The sequence below is a fragment of the Lissotriton vulgaris genome, chromosome 7, assembly GCF_964263255.1.
Source record: "Lissotriton vulgaris chromosome 7, aLisVul1.2, whole genome shotgun sequence".
Classification (NCBI taxonomy): domain Eukaryota; kingdom Metazoa; phylum Chordata; class Amphibia; order Caudata; family Salamandridae; genus Lissotriton; species Lissotriton vulgaris.
The window spans coordinates 1,399,170,466-1,399,186,510 of record NC_141695.1 but is presented as its reverse complement, the minus strand read 5'-3'; the positions used below and the strand labels follow the sequence as shown (position 1 = coordinate 1,399,186,510).

At 40.8% G+C, this 16,045-nt stretch overlaps 1 protein-coding gene across 7 annotated transcripts in view; it reads left to right on the top strand.

The window, feature by feature from the left end:
- LOC147705718 (sulfotransferase 1 family member D1-like) overlaps nt 1-15,078 on the top strand; it is a 190,102-nt gene extending 175,024 nt beyond the window's left edge. For all 7 annotated transcript variants that reach the window (XM_086932145.1, XM_086932149.1, XM_086932146.1 and 4 more), the window contains 3 exons: nt 5,899-5,993; nt 6,099-6,279; nt 12,909-15,078. In XM_086932145.1, coding sequence (XP_086788271.1) covers nt 5,899-5,993; nt 6,099-6,279; nt 12,909-13,021 — 389 coding nt within the window. In that variant the 3' untranslated portion in view covers nt 13,022-15,078. The remainder of the gene's footprint in view (nt 1-5,898; nt 5,994-6,098; nt 6,280-12,908) is intronic.
- Nucleotides 15,079-16,045: the final 967 nt, after the last annotated feature.

Sequence of the window (16,045 nt, the reverse complement as noted above, 5' to 3'; positions counted from 1 at the left end):
ATGAGTAACTATATGGGTTATTGATTGGTTGCCCAAGTATTTGTATGGGAGACTGAGTGTGTGTGTGGGTGGCTGGGAGGTGTATGACTCTGTGCATAGATGTGTGAGCAGTTGATTCACTAGATGTATGGGTTCAAAAGTGCATGTGGAAACAGCTGTATGGGCGGTTGACTGTGTGCATGAGTGTATTGGTGAGTGAATGGATATCTCAGTGCTACATGTCAAAGTAAGTACATATGTAAAACACAGTACATGTGAGAGTTGACATATATAAATAACTGTGCATAAGAGCCAGTGAATGTGTGAGTGGCTATATGGATCATTGTGAACTTGTATCAGGGACTGTATAAGAGAGTAAATATGTGTTAGTATATGTTTGAATAAGTAAGGTGTGTATAACTGTATAGTTGAGGAAATGGAGGTGTGATTGATTCTTTGCATGACTGACTAGGTGTGTGAGTAACTCCATGGATGAGTGACAGTCTGTGAGTGTCTGTTTACACTGAGTGTATCTAAGGTTATATTAGAGTCTGAAGAGGTTCATCGTATAATCACATGAATGATGTCATCAGTGATGTGATCAGTAATGTCAAATGAGATGTCATCAGTGATGTCATCAGTGATGTCATTTGAGATGTCATCAGTGATGTCAACAGTGATGTCATTTGAGATGTCATCAGTGATGTCATCAGTGATGTCTGATGTCATCAGTGATGTCATCAGTGATGTCATCAGTGATGTCACTGACCATGTCATGAATGATGTAATATGTGACATAATCAGCAGTGGATTGCGGGTGCGCGATAAATAGTTAGTGCAACTAACTATATATGCGAATATCAATGGTTTTGTGTGAGTAAAATAAGGTTTTGTAAATGCTAATTCCTAACTATATATGGTCTATAACCTATGGTTTTTTCAGTGAATATATATATATATACTGAATAGTCATGGAATCACTGATGACCTTTGCCCATGTTACACTCCTCATATTTAGTAACCACTGTATCATATGTAATGAACAGCTGAACAAAGAGTCCCAGAGCAATCCCGGATATCCGGTCTGTTGAATACAGATACAGCGGATCATGGTCACTCTCATGTCTCGACATCAACTGGATGTCAACCATTTTACTGCATAGTTGAGTGTCTAGCAACGTGTAGTCGATATTGCTCCTGTAGGAGCCTCTCTTAAAAGCTGCAACTCCATCCACATCTAAGAGGGAATGGCCATTACATACACAAACACTGGGAGAAAGTGAAATATCAATAAGTTGTAACACAGACGTAGTGAAATGAGTTTTGAGAGGAGCAGTCTATTTTGGAATGCCCCAATGGGTGCCCTCCTCTTTTCCAACCTCCCTGAGTAGCCCAGAAGGCTCAAAAGTTGTGCTAAAAGCTCCACAATTAATAAATAAAAAATATTCACTTTACTTTGTTAGGAGACTTTCAAGTAGATTTAAAGTCCTTGGTTCCATTGACCTACCAGTGCCTTGATTGAATATATTACACTGAAGAATAGACTTCTGTTCTTTAGAAACAGTTTTAAGAGCCAGCAGGTCTGACGAGACAGCAAAAATTAGCTTGAAACGGCAAGACAATGATTTTTTTTGTCCTCACACATAATCCCACTGAGGGTCTATCTATACCTGGATTTCCAACTTAAAAGACTTGAAAGTGAGTATAGCCCAGTCTGTCATATCCCTGTGTAGCCAAACTCTCTTGAAAAATTACCTGAGTCATGATCACCTAGTTTAGATTTGAGCCTGAAATATTCCAACAAATCATTGCCACTCTCCTTGAAATGGCATGCTCATGATTGACTTGCTTGTGACTTGGGACTTCCACCTCCCGAGGCAGACAGTAGGGTAGGACTGTGGTTAACGCAAACGCCCATTCCTCTAGCCTGGTATTTCCTTGACCCCCCCTGCACTGATACCGCACTGGGCTCCACAGGCGCCCTATATATATATATTAAACATATTCACATCTACTGTACCTCAATCATTAGATGAATTATATGTGATTGATAATTGACTCAGTGCCCTGTACATAAAGGTAATTGTTTCATGATTGGCAGGGTGATCGCCCTCCGTGCAAGAATGTGACAAAGTAGGAACCTTAGACAATATAGCAGTCAGATGATTTTCAGTCAGACTCCCTTTCTCTGAGAGTCAACATGATGGCATAGATTCCTTAGATACATTATTCTGCGAGGAACAATCTTAAACTAACGTTGATTCCAATTGTGCATGAGGGCATGTGCTGGTCGGGGGAGAGATTTTAAATGTAATGTAAGAGACATTTCTACCGCGCACTTTCACTCCAAGGAGTATCTTGGCGCTCGCACAACTCAGGTGGAAGAGTTGGAGGGAAAGGTGTGTTGCATTATACACCACAGTTACACCAGAGTTCTACATGTAGCAGCGGGCAGAGAGAAGATCCAAGTTGTTAATGCTTTCCTAAAAGGGGCCTCTAAGGAGAATGTACGTAGAGACAGGGGAAGCTTATTCCATGCCTTGGTGCCCAATACAAAAAGGGATTTGCCTCCTTTTGTAGCCAGCTTGAACCGGGGGGGAGTGAGTAGGTTCTGACTGGCGGACCTCAGGCAGCGCGTCGGATGGTATCTTTTGAACCCATAGAGTAGGTATTTTGGGCCACGCTGGTGGAATGCCCTGAAGGTAATTAAAATAATTTTAAACAGAATTCTTTTGCTTACCGGCAGCCAGTGGAGAATATTAAGTGCTGCTGAAGCTGACGACCTCCGACCTCCGACCACTTAGCATGATCAGATCTATGACCAAGTATATGAAAACCCTTCGCCAGACTGGCTTCGCAAAGAGTCATTTTGATATAGTCTCTTTCTTAGTTGGATCTACACAACAATTAACATTCATCACATCTGGCTGAATGATTGAATAACAATGATGCACATTACTAATATATACACTACTTTGTTTTTAAGTCAGATTTTATTCTTATTCACACTGGATTTTAATCGTGGAACACCAGTCATAAAGACCATATGGTACTTTGAGCAATCTTAACCTGCTAATGATCCCTAACAAGATAAGACCTCTCCTGTATACTTATTTTCACCATCCCATTACCAAGCGTGAAAGCACTACATGTATGATCCCTCAAATCTCCCTCAGATCTCTTATCTCAATGTGCTGTGGAAGAAACGGGTCTCAGTTCCATTTGTACGTAATTCACATGCGGGTACTTTTTTTGTTTAGAAACTTCTCTCCAATAGTCATCTCATTTCAAATGCAAGAATGTGGGTTCGCAAAACTGCTGTGACATAAGAATGGAATCGTATGAGCTGTGTCTAGTTCTTGCCCCACTGGTGGCCGAATGTGTGGGGGAACGTTCAAAATGTAAGTGTGAAGCTGATCAGTCAATGTTAACTATTTTTTAAGCCAAACAATGAAGCGACCCGGTCCACAATCCCTTTAAAGGGTACCGATATTAAATATTGAGTCATTGGCTCAGTTTCCGTTTTTGACCCAGTATTCATCCTCCTACACTTTCCCCTTGACGACCCATGTTCTCACGCTCCAGAGACTGAAGGAGGTCGGATCTGTTAGTGCAGATAACATCCGAAGTAGCATAAGCACCGTATTGGCTGGAAATCGTTTTCTCTTTAAACATATTATTCTTTTTCCCTTGCGGTGGAAACTTTTGTGGCCGTTTTCTTTTAGACTCACATTTGTTTGCCACAGCGTTACCCTTGTATCGCTTCTTAACTGAGATTCCACTTCCTCAGTCGGATTGTCCATGCCATCAAATGTGTAACTGTCTGTGGCATGTGTGAAGGATTTCTTCCTGCTGCGAATGCCTTGTGTGCCAGGAACTTTATAATATTTTAGAGGTCTACTACGAACTGAAAAAAGAAGCCAAGGACAGTGGCCGAACCCAGCCTTCTCGGGCAATGATGTGTGAAGAAAGATGGGCTTGCCCTTGGCCCGGGGTTTGCCCAGGCACACACAGTCTGTGCTCGCCGACAAAGTGGGAAATGCCAACGTGCATTCTAGTACATCGAGGTCAGGGGTCATTTTCTCCTTCTCTGCTCTCCCTCCTTAGTGGTGACTTATGGAGCTTGCAGTCCCCTTTGCCAAATCCTCTCTTTCCCGCGCAACGGGAACAGCCAAAGAGTCTTAAAGAAGTGTCAGACGGGTCAGAGTTCACCTTCTCCTTCTCTGCACCATCCTTGCGGTGACTTGCGCGGCTTGCTGTTCCCTTGGACAACTAGTCCTCAATATCCCCAACATTTTCCTCCCAAAATCTGTCTCTTTTGTAAATTTCCTCTTGAATCCAAAACCATGGCTTTCTTAGGACATAGTCTGCACGAATAGTAGGTTATATGGTATTATCCTAATTGAATCTACCGAACAGAGTTTCACCTAATTCAAAGCACAGAACAGAAAAACGCACTAATTTTACCAGCATGTATTTAAGTAGTTTCTTATTCAACAGGGTAACATCCCCTAATTCAATCTTCCCTGCACCCATAGCTTTACAAGCTCATCTCCACTAATGAAAACATTCCAAGTAAATCCTATCTTTTTCACGACATTTTATGAAGGGGTACCCCTCCCTTCACCAACATTGTCATACCCAAAGCACAGTTAACAGCAGTTACAAACATTTTAAAATGCACCTACCCTGGCTTCCCTCTTCACGAACATCATGGCTCTGAATCCAATTGTACAGCACTAAAATAAATTCTAGTGCTGCAAAATGAGTATATTTCGACTTACATTTCGGTTTTCCTTGCTTTAAATTTTCAATGCTTTGCTTCTTCTATTCTTTTGTTAAGTACATTTAGAACGAATGTATTTTCTGTGTGTTAAAGTAAAGGATACTGACAATAAACAACACAGAAAGATGAATTAGAAACAACTGACATAAATTTGTAGCCATCAATTGATCAATACAACCCGTGCAGGCGTAGAAGGCTAACGATTATATGGCTGCCTTGCAAAGATGTGACAATATTTCAAAAGAGGAAGTTACCTGACCTAAGACGATGCACCAATTAAAAAACAATATGTAACAACTATGTAACAATAGTGCGCTTGTTGATTGGTGTATGCTATTATGACGTTCCCTCAATGGGTGCTACGTAGTTTTCCTTACTTCATTGCCTCCTCTTACTTGTGAAAGTTACTGCCCTTCTCACATCCTCACTACTGACCTCCCCTTGACTTAGTTGCGAACTCTTTCCTCATTATACTCTCTTATAATTTACCCAACAATTTTCTTATGTCTCCCCATCTCTCACTTATTTCGTTCTCTGTGCACATTTCTCTTCCACCACTTGTCTCTAACAATGAGCTTTTGTTATGCCATGTGCTGTAATTTGACACGATGGATTTAGGCCCAGATCCTTGTACTGGGGTGAATGTATGACATTGTTCTACATTCTGTCCATCAACTGTGTTTTTTGCAATTTTCACCCCGAGTGTGCTGGGTATACTCAGACGTGAGTCCCAGGCTCTCCACACCACTGGAGTCAAGCTATCCAGGCTGATGAAGGCTGATAGCCAGAAACCGGTCCTTGGATGCTTGATTCCGGTCTGGGAAAGACATGGCTTGGTAGTTCGGACTGGACTGTTCCCATGAGGCACAGGGTCAGAGCTGATATACATATAGCCAGTGTCTAACCCAGGGTGATGTGGAGTGCAAAAAAACGATGGATTTAGGCCCAGATCCTTGTACTGGGGTGAATGTATGACATTGTTCTACATTCTGTCCATCAACTGTGTTTTTTGTAATTTGACATTGGCATGCGGCTCTTGCTTTCTGTTTAGCTAGCATTTATGGAAGGTGCCTCTTTCTGTTTTACTATCTCTCCATGTCTCCACCTCATGTTCTGACTTTGGTCCCATGCAGTTGTCTTTGGCTCCTGGTATGACCACGTGAAAGGATGGTGGGAGAAACAAAACAAATGTCGAATCCTCTATCTCTTCTATGAAGACATGAAAGAGGTGAGGCTGGCGATGTGCTCTCACATTGATTGATCGTTCCCAAACCCTGGTTTCTGTCTGCTACCCTGAAAGCAACCTGTCCATCTGTCTTCCTCAACCCCACAGGACCCAAAGCGTGAGATCCGGAGGATTCTGCAATTCTTGGAGAACAGCATGAGCGAGGAAGCTCTGGAGAAGATTGTTCACCTCACAAGCTTCCAAGAGATGAAGTCAAACCCAATGGCCAATTACTCATTGACACCAAAGCACATCATGGACCACACCATCTCGCCATTCATGAGGAAAGGTGAGGATGTTTTTAAGTGTTGCTTGTTCTCTTATTTTTTCTTCTTCATCTTTAGTGATCCTTGTGATACCAGATCGGCATATACCCTCACACAGATCACCGTCAAACAGGTCGCTGGTGGATCTTCACCAGATCCAGCATTCTTTCCGATTCTCTTTCTCTAGGAAAACACACTATCCAGCCGATAAAGGTTGAATTTCAAAGACTGGGGGATACTGTAAAAATGAGAGAGTGAATCACACCACACCTAAATTAAGATATTTAGCAAATTCTGGTAGAGGCGCTTGCATCCCTGCTGAACTAAAGGCCTAATAATCTCCTTTGCACAGGGTTTTGGTGGAATTTTACAAGCCTAAGGGGTACTGTGGACCAATGCTTGAATTTAGCATTGACCATTGAAAAATACAGCAGCATAAAAGATGGCATATTATACATGGCGTTCATGGACCTTAGCGCGGCGTTCAACTGCGTGGTCCATGATAAATTATAGGACATAATGGAGATGATGGGGATTGAACGCGCTATCTTACATTTTATTAGGCAATCGTATGTACATGCAACGGCTTCATTGCGTTACACTAAATCGGGAGATTGCACACGCCTTTTTAAAATTTCCAATGGAGTAAGACAGGGCTGCGTACTAGCCCCATTTCTCTTCTCCTTATATACAAATGGAGTGGAGAAGGAACTCACAGTGGCTGATAAGGATGTTCCCCTCTGCGAAAACCACATTTTACCGATACTGTCCTATGCACATTATGCAGTTTTAATTGCCAGAACGGGGATCAGGCTACAAAGGCTTATAAAAGTGTATGCCTCTTTTATGAACTCCTTACAGCTAAAAGTAAATCAATCGAAGTCTTTTATAATTATAGCTGGGGGTACTAAAAGAGACTAAGTCCCTCATTTTAGCGCGGATTCAGGAAAAATTGAGGTCGTAGACTCTTTCCCCTATTTAGGTATCCTTTTCGATATAGATCTGTCATGGACAAAACTGATGGAAGGAAGGAGGCTGGTGATGGAGAGGGTTATCACTGCCGTAAAATCTTTTGCAAACAAACTTGGTGCTAAACCCGTACTGCCAATTAAAAACATATACCAGGCTAGAGTGAAAGCAGCCGTGACCTATGGAGCAGAGGTCTGGGGTACGGTCGCATCTACACCACTACAAATTATCGAAGATACATTTTTTAAATCTGTAGTGGGCCTTCCTTTGTCTTTTATGAGGGGGATTTTACATACGGAATTGACCCTCCCTTACATATTAGATCATATACAACTAGCCACACTTCTCCTATGGCATTCTGTATGGAGAAGAGATACAGTACCTCTGACCCAAATGGTAATTAAGTGCTGTTTAGAGATGGACAACTGGAAAAGATCTAAGTGGCTAAGCTACGTGGAGTCAGTTTTAAAAGACATAGGGCTAGATGTAGGTAAATGACATTTACCGATTCGTAAATACCGAATTTTACCGATTCGGTATTTACAAATCGGTAAATGCTATGTAGGTATTTTTACCGAATTATTTACCGAATCTTTAAAATTCGGTAATTACCGAATCGGTATTTACCGATTCGGTAATTGCCATTGATTCCTATGGGCCTTGAGGCCCATAGGAACCAATGGCAATTACTGAATCGGTAAATACCGATTCGGTAAAATTACCGAATTGCCAAGGGGGACAGGGTGTCACTTTGACACCCTGTTGCACCCCTGATTCAGGCTTGTGTGCCATGTGACACACATATATGCCCTTAGGGCATGTATGTGTGCCACATGGCACAGGTGTACATGCACAGATGTGCATGTACACAGGAATTCGTTATTTACCATCAAATAGTATTTGATGGTAAATAACGAATTCTTAAAGGCCTGTGGCACTGTTTTCAGTGCCACCTACATTTAGATTTACCGATTCTGTATATTTACCGATTAGGTATTTTACCGAATCGGTAAATTTACAGAATCTGTAATTTTAAGGCCCCCTACATCTCAGACACCAAATACTGGTCGGTAACGGCCGAAATCGGCCATTAGCGACCGGTATTTGGTGACCTACATCTGGTCCAAAGGACTCAAAGACTTTTTAAAGATCCCCTGGCTTGTAAGAAGGTGTCTAAGCAGAAAGTCATTTCTATCTTTACGTTGATGGCTGAATAAGAGCGTAGGGAATACTATAAAGAGAAACGTGCAGCAAAGGTTTATCACCTTAACCCACCACTAATGGAGGGAAATTTCTCCTACTTAGCCAATATAAATAGCGCGCAATACAGATTTATATTGTAAAGATTCCGCACTAATTTGATTCCCTTAATGCTCGGTTATCCTGAAAAAACGTATAATCACTCCAATCTTAGTATGTGCCCATTTCACAATTCATCACCCCAAACTGAACTGCATCTGGTTATTTTCTGCGGGCTCTATGAGAGCGAAAGGGAAGCCCATCTGAAACCAATTTTAAAGAAAAAGTGCTTTAAGCAGTGTCGGGTAGCACTATTCTTTTAAAAAACACTGCCCGACGCTTTGGTGTGCTACTCTGTAGCAACATTTTTATGGACTTGCATGAGGAAAAGGAAGGGGATGATATGTAGTCCACTGGGTTCGATTAGTAACCATAATGTAATTAGATCCACGATATGAAATGTCTTATTCTTTTATACTTTTATGTATTCTCATCTCATTCCAGGTTTGCGAAGAAATATTTGGAATTTTAAAGAATAATATTCTGCAACAATATCTTTTTATTGAGGTTTTTATATGTGCTTTTATGATTATGTTTAATATGATCGAATAAAGATGATGACTGGCTGACAAGCCTAACTCCTCATTATAAGAAATTCGCAACCAGCTGACATAGAATGCACACAAGAACCAAAATCACTTTTCCGCAAACCACAACCGAATCACAAGACGTATTGTTCACACTCATTAGTTGAAGCCTGTCTCGATGACAAACACTTACTTTTAATAAAGCACAACCTTTAGGTGACGCCTGCACAGTAGGATTTACACAGAAGGGGACAAAAATATGTAGTACAGCGATATCTTTTCTAGCTGTTGAGTAAGATTCGTGTTCTACTCGTGGGATATACTTGTTTTTATATTTTCATTTTCTTCCTGTAACCTTCTGGAAGAGAAAACAACCAAGATCTTTGTGCTCCCTGATATGGAGTCAGGGAAAAGTCTGTCTGGAGAGTTAAAAAGAATCAGAAATGAATGTATTTTCTACTTGGAATGAACTTAGACTTTGAACCTTGTAAAAGATAAACCAGTATTTGATTTCTGAGCCACCTGGAATGTATTCTTTCTGCTATCCCTACAGGAGTAGGAACAGTTCTGGGCCTGGATGTCTGTGTCCTCACAATGTACTTGGATCTAGCAGTGTGCAAATTTTTATTCCAGAACATGTTTGCAAAGTTTTGCTATTCACCATTTGCGATGTCTACCTGTTTTACGTTTGGTTTTACCCATGAAAAGCTTTCCTGCGCATACGAGAATATGCACACACTGAGAACATTGTCGGACTAATTAAACCCAGCTGTGAAGGAAAATGTATGCAGAATATTGTTTACAAGTCTAACTTTTGTAGACTTTTTCTTTGTAATGGCAGATGTGTACAGAATTCCCATCTGCAAATTTATCTTTCGTACCTATAATTGTTGCAAAAGTTAATATTTTTTAAGAAATAGGCTGAAAGCGTAAACATGTAACTTCATGAAGTTTCAAAGTTTTTTGTAGACATTTGCAAAGGTAATGAGAAGAAAAACCTTTGCGGCTTCACACTTAAGTGCAGTGCCATGGACAAGCTGAAAACCATAGCAGTATTTCTGGCCTCTTTAGAGTGGGCTCGAGGAGCAGACTCCAGGAGGAGTAGAACCTGAACTGCATTCCTATTCCTCAAGGAATGGGTCAGTATTCATTCCCTCGTGGAGGAGACGTTGGTCTTCTGGTGCTTCCTGGAATAGACTCCTGGTGTGGTTACCATGAGGTAAAATAATTAGAACTAGGGCTTGGTATGAACTGCACGCCGTTTCTGCAGGTGAAGACGTCTAACGGTTTTCTGTGACTTCAGAAATATGACTGAGATTTGGTCGAAACTTCATAAAACCTCTAGGGCTGCCAACACCACTCAAACCCTATTTTTCATTTATAATCGTATTTTATTCACTCCACTTGCCTTATCGACTTTTTCCTCAGACACTCCTATTTGTTGGTCTTGCCCTTGTCTTTCTGCTGATTTAAACATATGCTATTTGAATGTCCATCCATATTCCAGTTTTGGAAGCTGGTTTGGATCCAAATCCAAAACATTTTTAAATTTCAGTCCCCCTTCTCCTTTACCAACATTTTTCTAGGCTCTCTTTCTTCTATTTTCCCCCAATCCACACAACATTACACAATGATATACCTTTTAATAGCTATTGCTTTTCATCTCATTACCTCCAATTGGAAACAGGCTAATGATGTCACCTTTCGTGCTTGGTGGAAGGCGGTTTGTTTTCATCATCGACTTGACACTAACTTTGTCTCTCCCATTTCCCTGGCAATCAAACGAGATCTTCTATGGCTCCACTTAACCAATTATTTGTCCTTGGTTGCTTCCCCGACAAATTCTTCCCAAACTAGAGCAGATGAGGTTAAAAAACCAGCATGATTCTCCCAATGCCTTTTATTACCTTTACTAGCTAGTAATCTGTTATTTGCTTAAATTATTATGCTTACGATGTTTCTTCTCTATGCATAAATTGTTTTTCTTGCTGATTAATGATATTTTTTCTTAATTCCATTTATATGATATATTTCATATGGCTGTAACTTTTGATTGTTTCTTCATTTTCTTTGTCTGCTTCTTAATATTTCAATAAACTCAAACTTTTAAAAAAAAGAAATATGACTGAGTGACCAGGTCTGGGAAAGAAGAGAGTAAACTGGATAACCATGTGTAGTGGAGAATAGAGGCACTCACAGCCGATAGGTGGAAGGGATGTTTATTTAGATAAAGGGATGTAATGCATATACAACACCATGCCCACTGAAGTGGACCTAGGAGGACAAGTGGGAGTCCCTGACCTATGCTCTGAAGATGAAGCTTATTTTAAAACCAATGCTTCTCTCCTGTTACTAAGGAGGCTCAGTGGGTTACTGCGCTAGCTTAAGAGATCCAATTAACCTTCAGGTGAGCTAGTCTATTTCCGCTAGGCCAACTCAGTCTGCCTTCTTTCTTAATTAAACTTAAACATCAACTTATAAAATGTAATTTCTTTAGAAGTGGTATTCATTAAGTAGCACTTTTTAATTTACCTTAGCGTACAAACGTATATTATCAATATAAAGAACAATCATGCATGAGAACGTCTTAATAGATTACTTGTGAAATCTACTCTGTTCTTATTCTAGCATGTTATACTGAGTAGAAAATACATAAAATGTGTATAATTAACTTCAATCATATATAGCTGTCAGAAGGGGTCTCCCACTCATCTTCATTCAGACTCAGCCATACCATTTCATTGACTTTGAACTTGAAGCCATTTCAGTTTGTTTCCCTGACAGTGGCAAGATTTCTTATCAATAGATAGCAAATATAGGAACAGCCATTGAATAGCCTTAAAAAGAAGAAGAATGTCACTTTGTCGTTTTAGAATGAGTGATTTTGAAGATAGAAGACATTGTTACTGACACATCTTTGCTACAGGTCACTGTAGTAGAGGATGCAGGTTTGACATGTGAAAGGTATTTTACCATCTAAAATATCTATATGTTCAATCAGTTTCTGAAATCTCTGAAGTTTCAGCTAGCGATTGAGAAGTTGCTCGAAATCACTGGAGTCCTGTTTACATGTAGAGCAGAGTTCGAACTGTATATGGATATATGGATGCGTAGGTTAGGTGGAAAAAAGCTATATCTCAACATTACTCTATGAAAAATACATTTTCCTTGCACACAAATAATAACTTTCACCCAAACGTCAAATAAGTTTCCAGTACTCAGCAAGTAGAGAACAAACCAGATCTTTAACCTACTTATACCATGGCAAAGAGTTCCGATAACAAAAGCACATTGTAATAAAGTGTACATGCAGTTGCACACGGTACAATTGCAGCGGTATCCTACCTAGGTCCAATGCAGTTCCTCCATTGAAAAGAAACCATTGTCATTTATTTTTTATTTTGGTGGGAACAGCAAAATCAAATGTATTTGCATTATCATCCTTTATTGATTCTGTTCGGAAAAAGACATTCATACTTTAGACTCTGGTGAATGAAATGTTGCTTAGCTACTGTCAAATCATCCCATGGTATCTGCACATTTTTCATATATACGCTTTTCAATAGCTTATGCACTTCACACGAGCATACATTAAATATTGAGGAAGGGCAGAGTATTTCAGACAATTTTAGCCACTAAGAACAATTTCAATATGTGCCTAATTGTTATTCTGTGTCAAAAAGTATCAATTCGATTCCAGTAATGTAAAATTTCTTACACTTTTCAAACTGTGAAAAAGAGAACTTTTGAGTTATATAATAATGAATTATATTTTTGTGTCAAGGGATGAACCATGCAGTCTCTTATCTGATGTCCCTGTTATTACCATATTATTCCATTTCTCGCCCTCTCCACAGGCATCGCTGGAGATTGGAAGAACCACTTTACCGTAGCCCAAAACGAACGATTCGAGGAAGACTACCAGAAGAAAATGGCAGGGTCTGGCCTGGAGTTCAGGAATGAGCTTTAAGAGCCAACCCTCTGCCCCAACCTATGTTTCAGTGCCATGTGAAGCCTCTCATTGAGTTGCAACCAGTAACTTTGGCCAAAAGTGTTTGCAGGAATGGACTTTCTTGAAAGTTTCTTATTTTAGATTTGTAGCAGGTTCATTGCTACTCCTGATTTCTATGCAAAATCTGCAGCTTCAGAAGCTTTGAACCTGGATGTCCCCGTCAGTAGTTCTGTGGTCCGTGTATGAACAAAATTAAGCTGAGCAACACTGAGTCAAACACTGGAAACTGCAAAAATGGGTTGACACTTGGGGTGGAATAGTTCTCATAGCTCCTATTGGCCCCAGACTGGCTCATTATTGATGTGCTGGGATCTTGAGTTGTTCCAATTTAACATTCCTTGCTTACATCAAGTTAGAAATATCTTTAGTCGAGCAAACAATCATGAGAGAGACCTTCCTAAATTTCCCAAACTCTGGAAGTACTCTAATAATCTTTTCACTTAGCTTTAATAAAAAATCTCCAATAATCTCAGTCCATGTCTTCCTCATCACAGTGCTTTTCACGGGGCGTGATCACATTCAAGACACACATTTTGGGTGTAAATTTTGCAAGGTTTGCAATGTGCACCGTTGACTTAATTACTTAGAATGGGAAATAAAACAAAAAGAAAATGTTATTCCTCCATTTTGATATGTGTAAAGAGCTCCTTTGCAGATACCTGTAATTTGCGCACCTACCAATGTGATCCGTGCCTTAATGATATTTAGCCATGTCCAGGAGGCAGGATTGCAAAACCTAATTTAAATAAAGTATTTTCCTCTTTAACCCACCTCCATGGTTGTCTCTTCCCCTTCTTGAACCCAGTAAAAGATTGAGGAGTTAGGCAAGCAATTATGAAACCAAACCAAATGTAAACACCCAGGAAAACACCCCAAAAAGTGAACTCTATGTGTTTCTGATCAAACAACTTTGTCAAGAGATACAGATGACATGGCTCTCTCCTTCTAGTACCAGGTATGTGCCAGACACCCAAAGGCAAGACAAGATGGGAGATGGGCTTGGGCACAGTTTTCTCGGACAAACACTGGACAATGGTTTCAGGCCACAACAAGTGGGTATCCCGTAGCACGCGCCTTAAATTTACACAATTAAACTACTTCCATCAAACATACCTCTCTCCCCATTGCCACCATGCGATGTTTCCAGTAACTCTTTCCATTTGCCCTAGGGGCAGATATACAGATGCCACATTTCTACAGACGGTGTGGAAGTGCCCACCTCTGGCCGGCGCCTGGACCCAAGTAATGGAGATCTCTGCAGTGATTGATTTACAGCTTTCTCTGGATCCAGAATTTAGTTTATTGGAGATCACTAAACGTGCGAAACGCTCTAAGCATTGCTTGAAAATGGTGGACTTAGCATTAGCATTATTTAAACGGCTGAAAGCTATGTCTTGGAAAGCAGCTCAGCCGCCTGAAGTCTCAGTATGGCTTGGGATGACATAAATGGGCAGTTGAAAAGGCAAGTGCTAGATCGGCAGCCTCCATGGGGCATGGGGCATGGGGCATCACACTCTAGGATACGTGCAGAAGCTCTTTGACAAATTTCACCCTCCTCCCTGTTGATCTCAGGTATCTCTCCCTGGGCCGTCTTCTCCCTTCCCTTGAGACGTAACTGCTGAACTGTTGTGCACAGCAAGGTGTTGCCCCCATATACAATACACAATAAACCTTCTCACTCACCGCAGCACACCTGAAAGCTGTTAATGTGTACTATGTTTCCTGGACCTCCTCATTACTCTCTGTATGCCAGTGGGGAGGTTCCTCCTACCTACTAGCCAATATTATTTATTTTTGTTGATGATATTGGTGATTTCTAATGGTATTAGCTTTTTATATAATGTTTGGATGTATCAACTTGTGCATGGATCCCCAATCATTGTAGTTCTCCGAGACCCTTGCTTTCTTGTAAGGTTGCTTGATTGCATTCCTCCTTCGAATCTAAGACCTATTGCGGCCTGTCATGTTTCTGTTTGGACCTTGAAAATGCCAATAAAAGATTGAATTAAAAAAAATTATATGGCTCTCTTACTGAAGAAGAAAGTAATTGAAAAGGTTCCAGCTGCAGAAAGGCGACAGTGGGTTTGCGGTTTGTTCCACTAGAAGGTTGGAGCTCTCAGACTGTCCTGCACTAGGATCAATGATAAGTAACTATTATTCACCTCAAATGATCACACTCCAAGAAGTTATTCCTCTACTACAGCAGGTGGAACACATGATAACTCTGGATCTCATGGAGGCTTGCTCCAGTGTGCCGGTGCATTAAGCTCACTGTAAAAACCTACCTGGCAAACCTTACCGGTTCGAAATGCTCCCAGTCACCATCACATCAGTGCTCAGAGTGCTCACAAAATGCCTGACAGTGGGGGAAGCGTATCAACACAGTCACCAGATATAAAGCTCTTCAGAACTGTCAATGCAATCAGCAGACTTAAGATACTCCACACAGGGTTTACTATCATTGTGAAGAAATCCCACTTGTAACCACAACACACCTAGAATTTTATGGAATCTACGCTACATTAACTCATGACATTATTTCAAATGCATGTCTTCACATCCATCTCCTATAAGAAAGTCCAACACCTAAGTAATCACAAGCCACAGGAGCATGGGAGGTGCTAATGTTGATGGTGCAGAGGGTACAGTGCAGAAGTCACTGGTGGAACAAAACAGATTCATTGTTTGGGAGATCTTTTCTCATAACCAAAGCCACAGGTGATCATTAACCAGAATGCGTCTTTGACAGCTTGAGAGCATATGCCGGGTACGACAATTCAGTGCAACTGGTCACACAGGGAAGCACAGTTGCAATACAGTCAGTTGCCACTACAAACATTCAAGACAAATGGCTGCAATAAATGTTCATCATTGCATGGACAATATCACCATCATGTGCTAGGTTCAGGAGCTTGTCAGAGCCAAGGGAATCATTTAGAGTTGGACACAGCTCCGGCCCCACCAAACTTGTAGTTCCCTCGC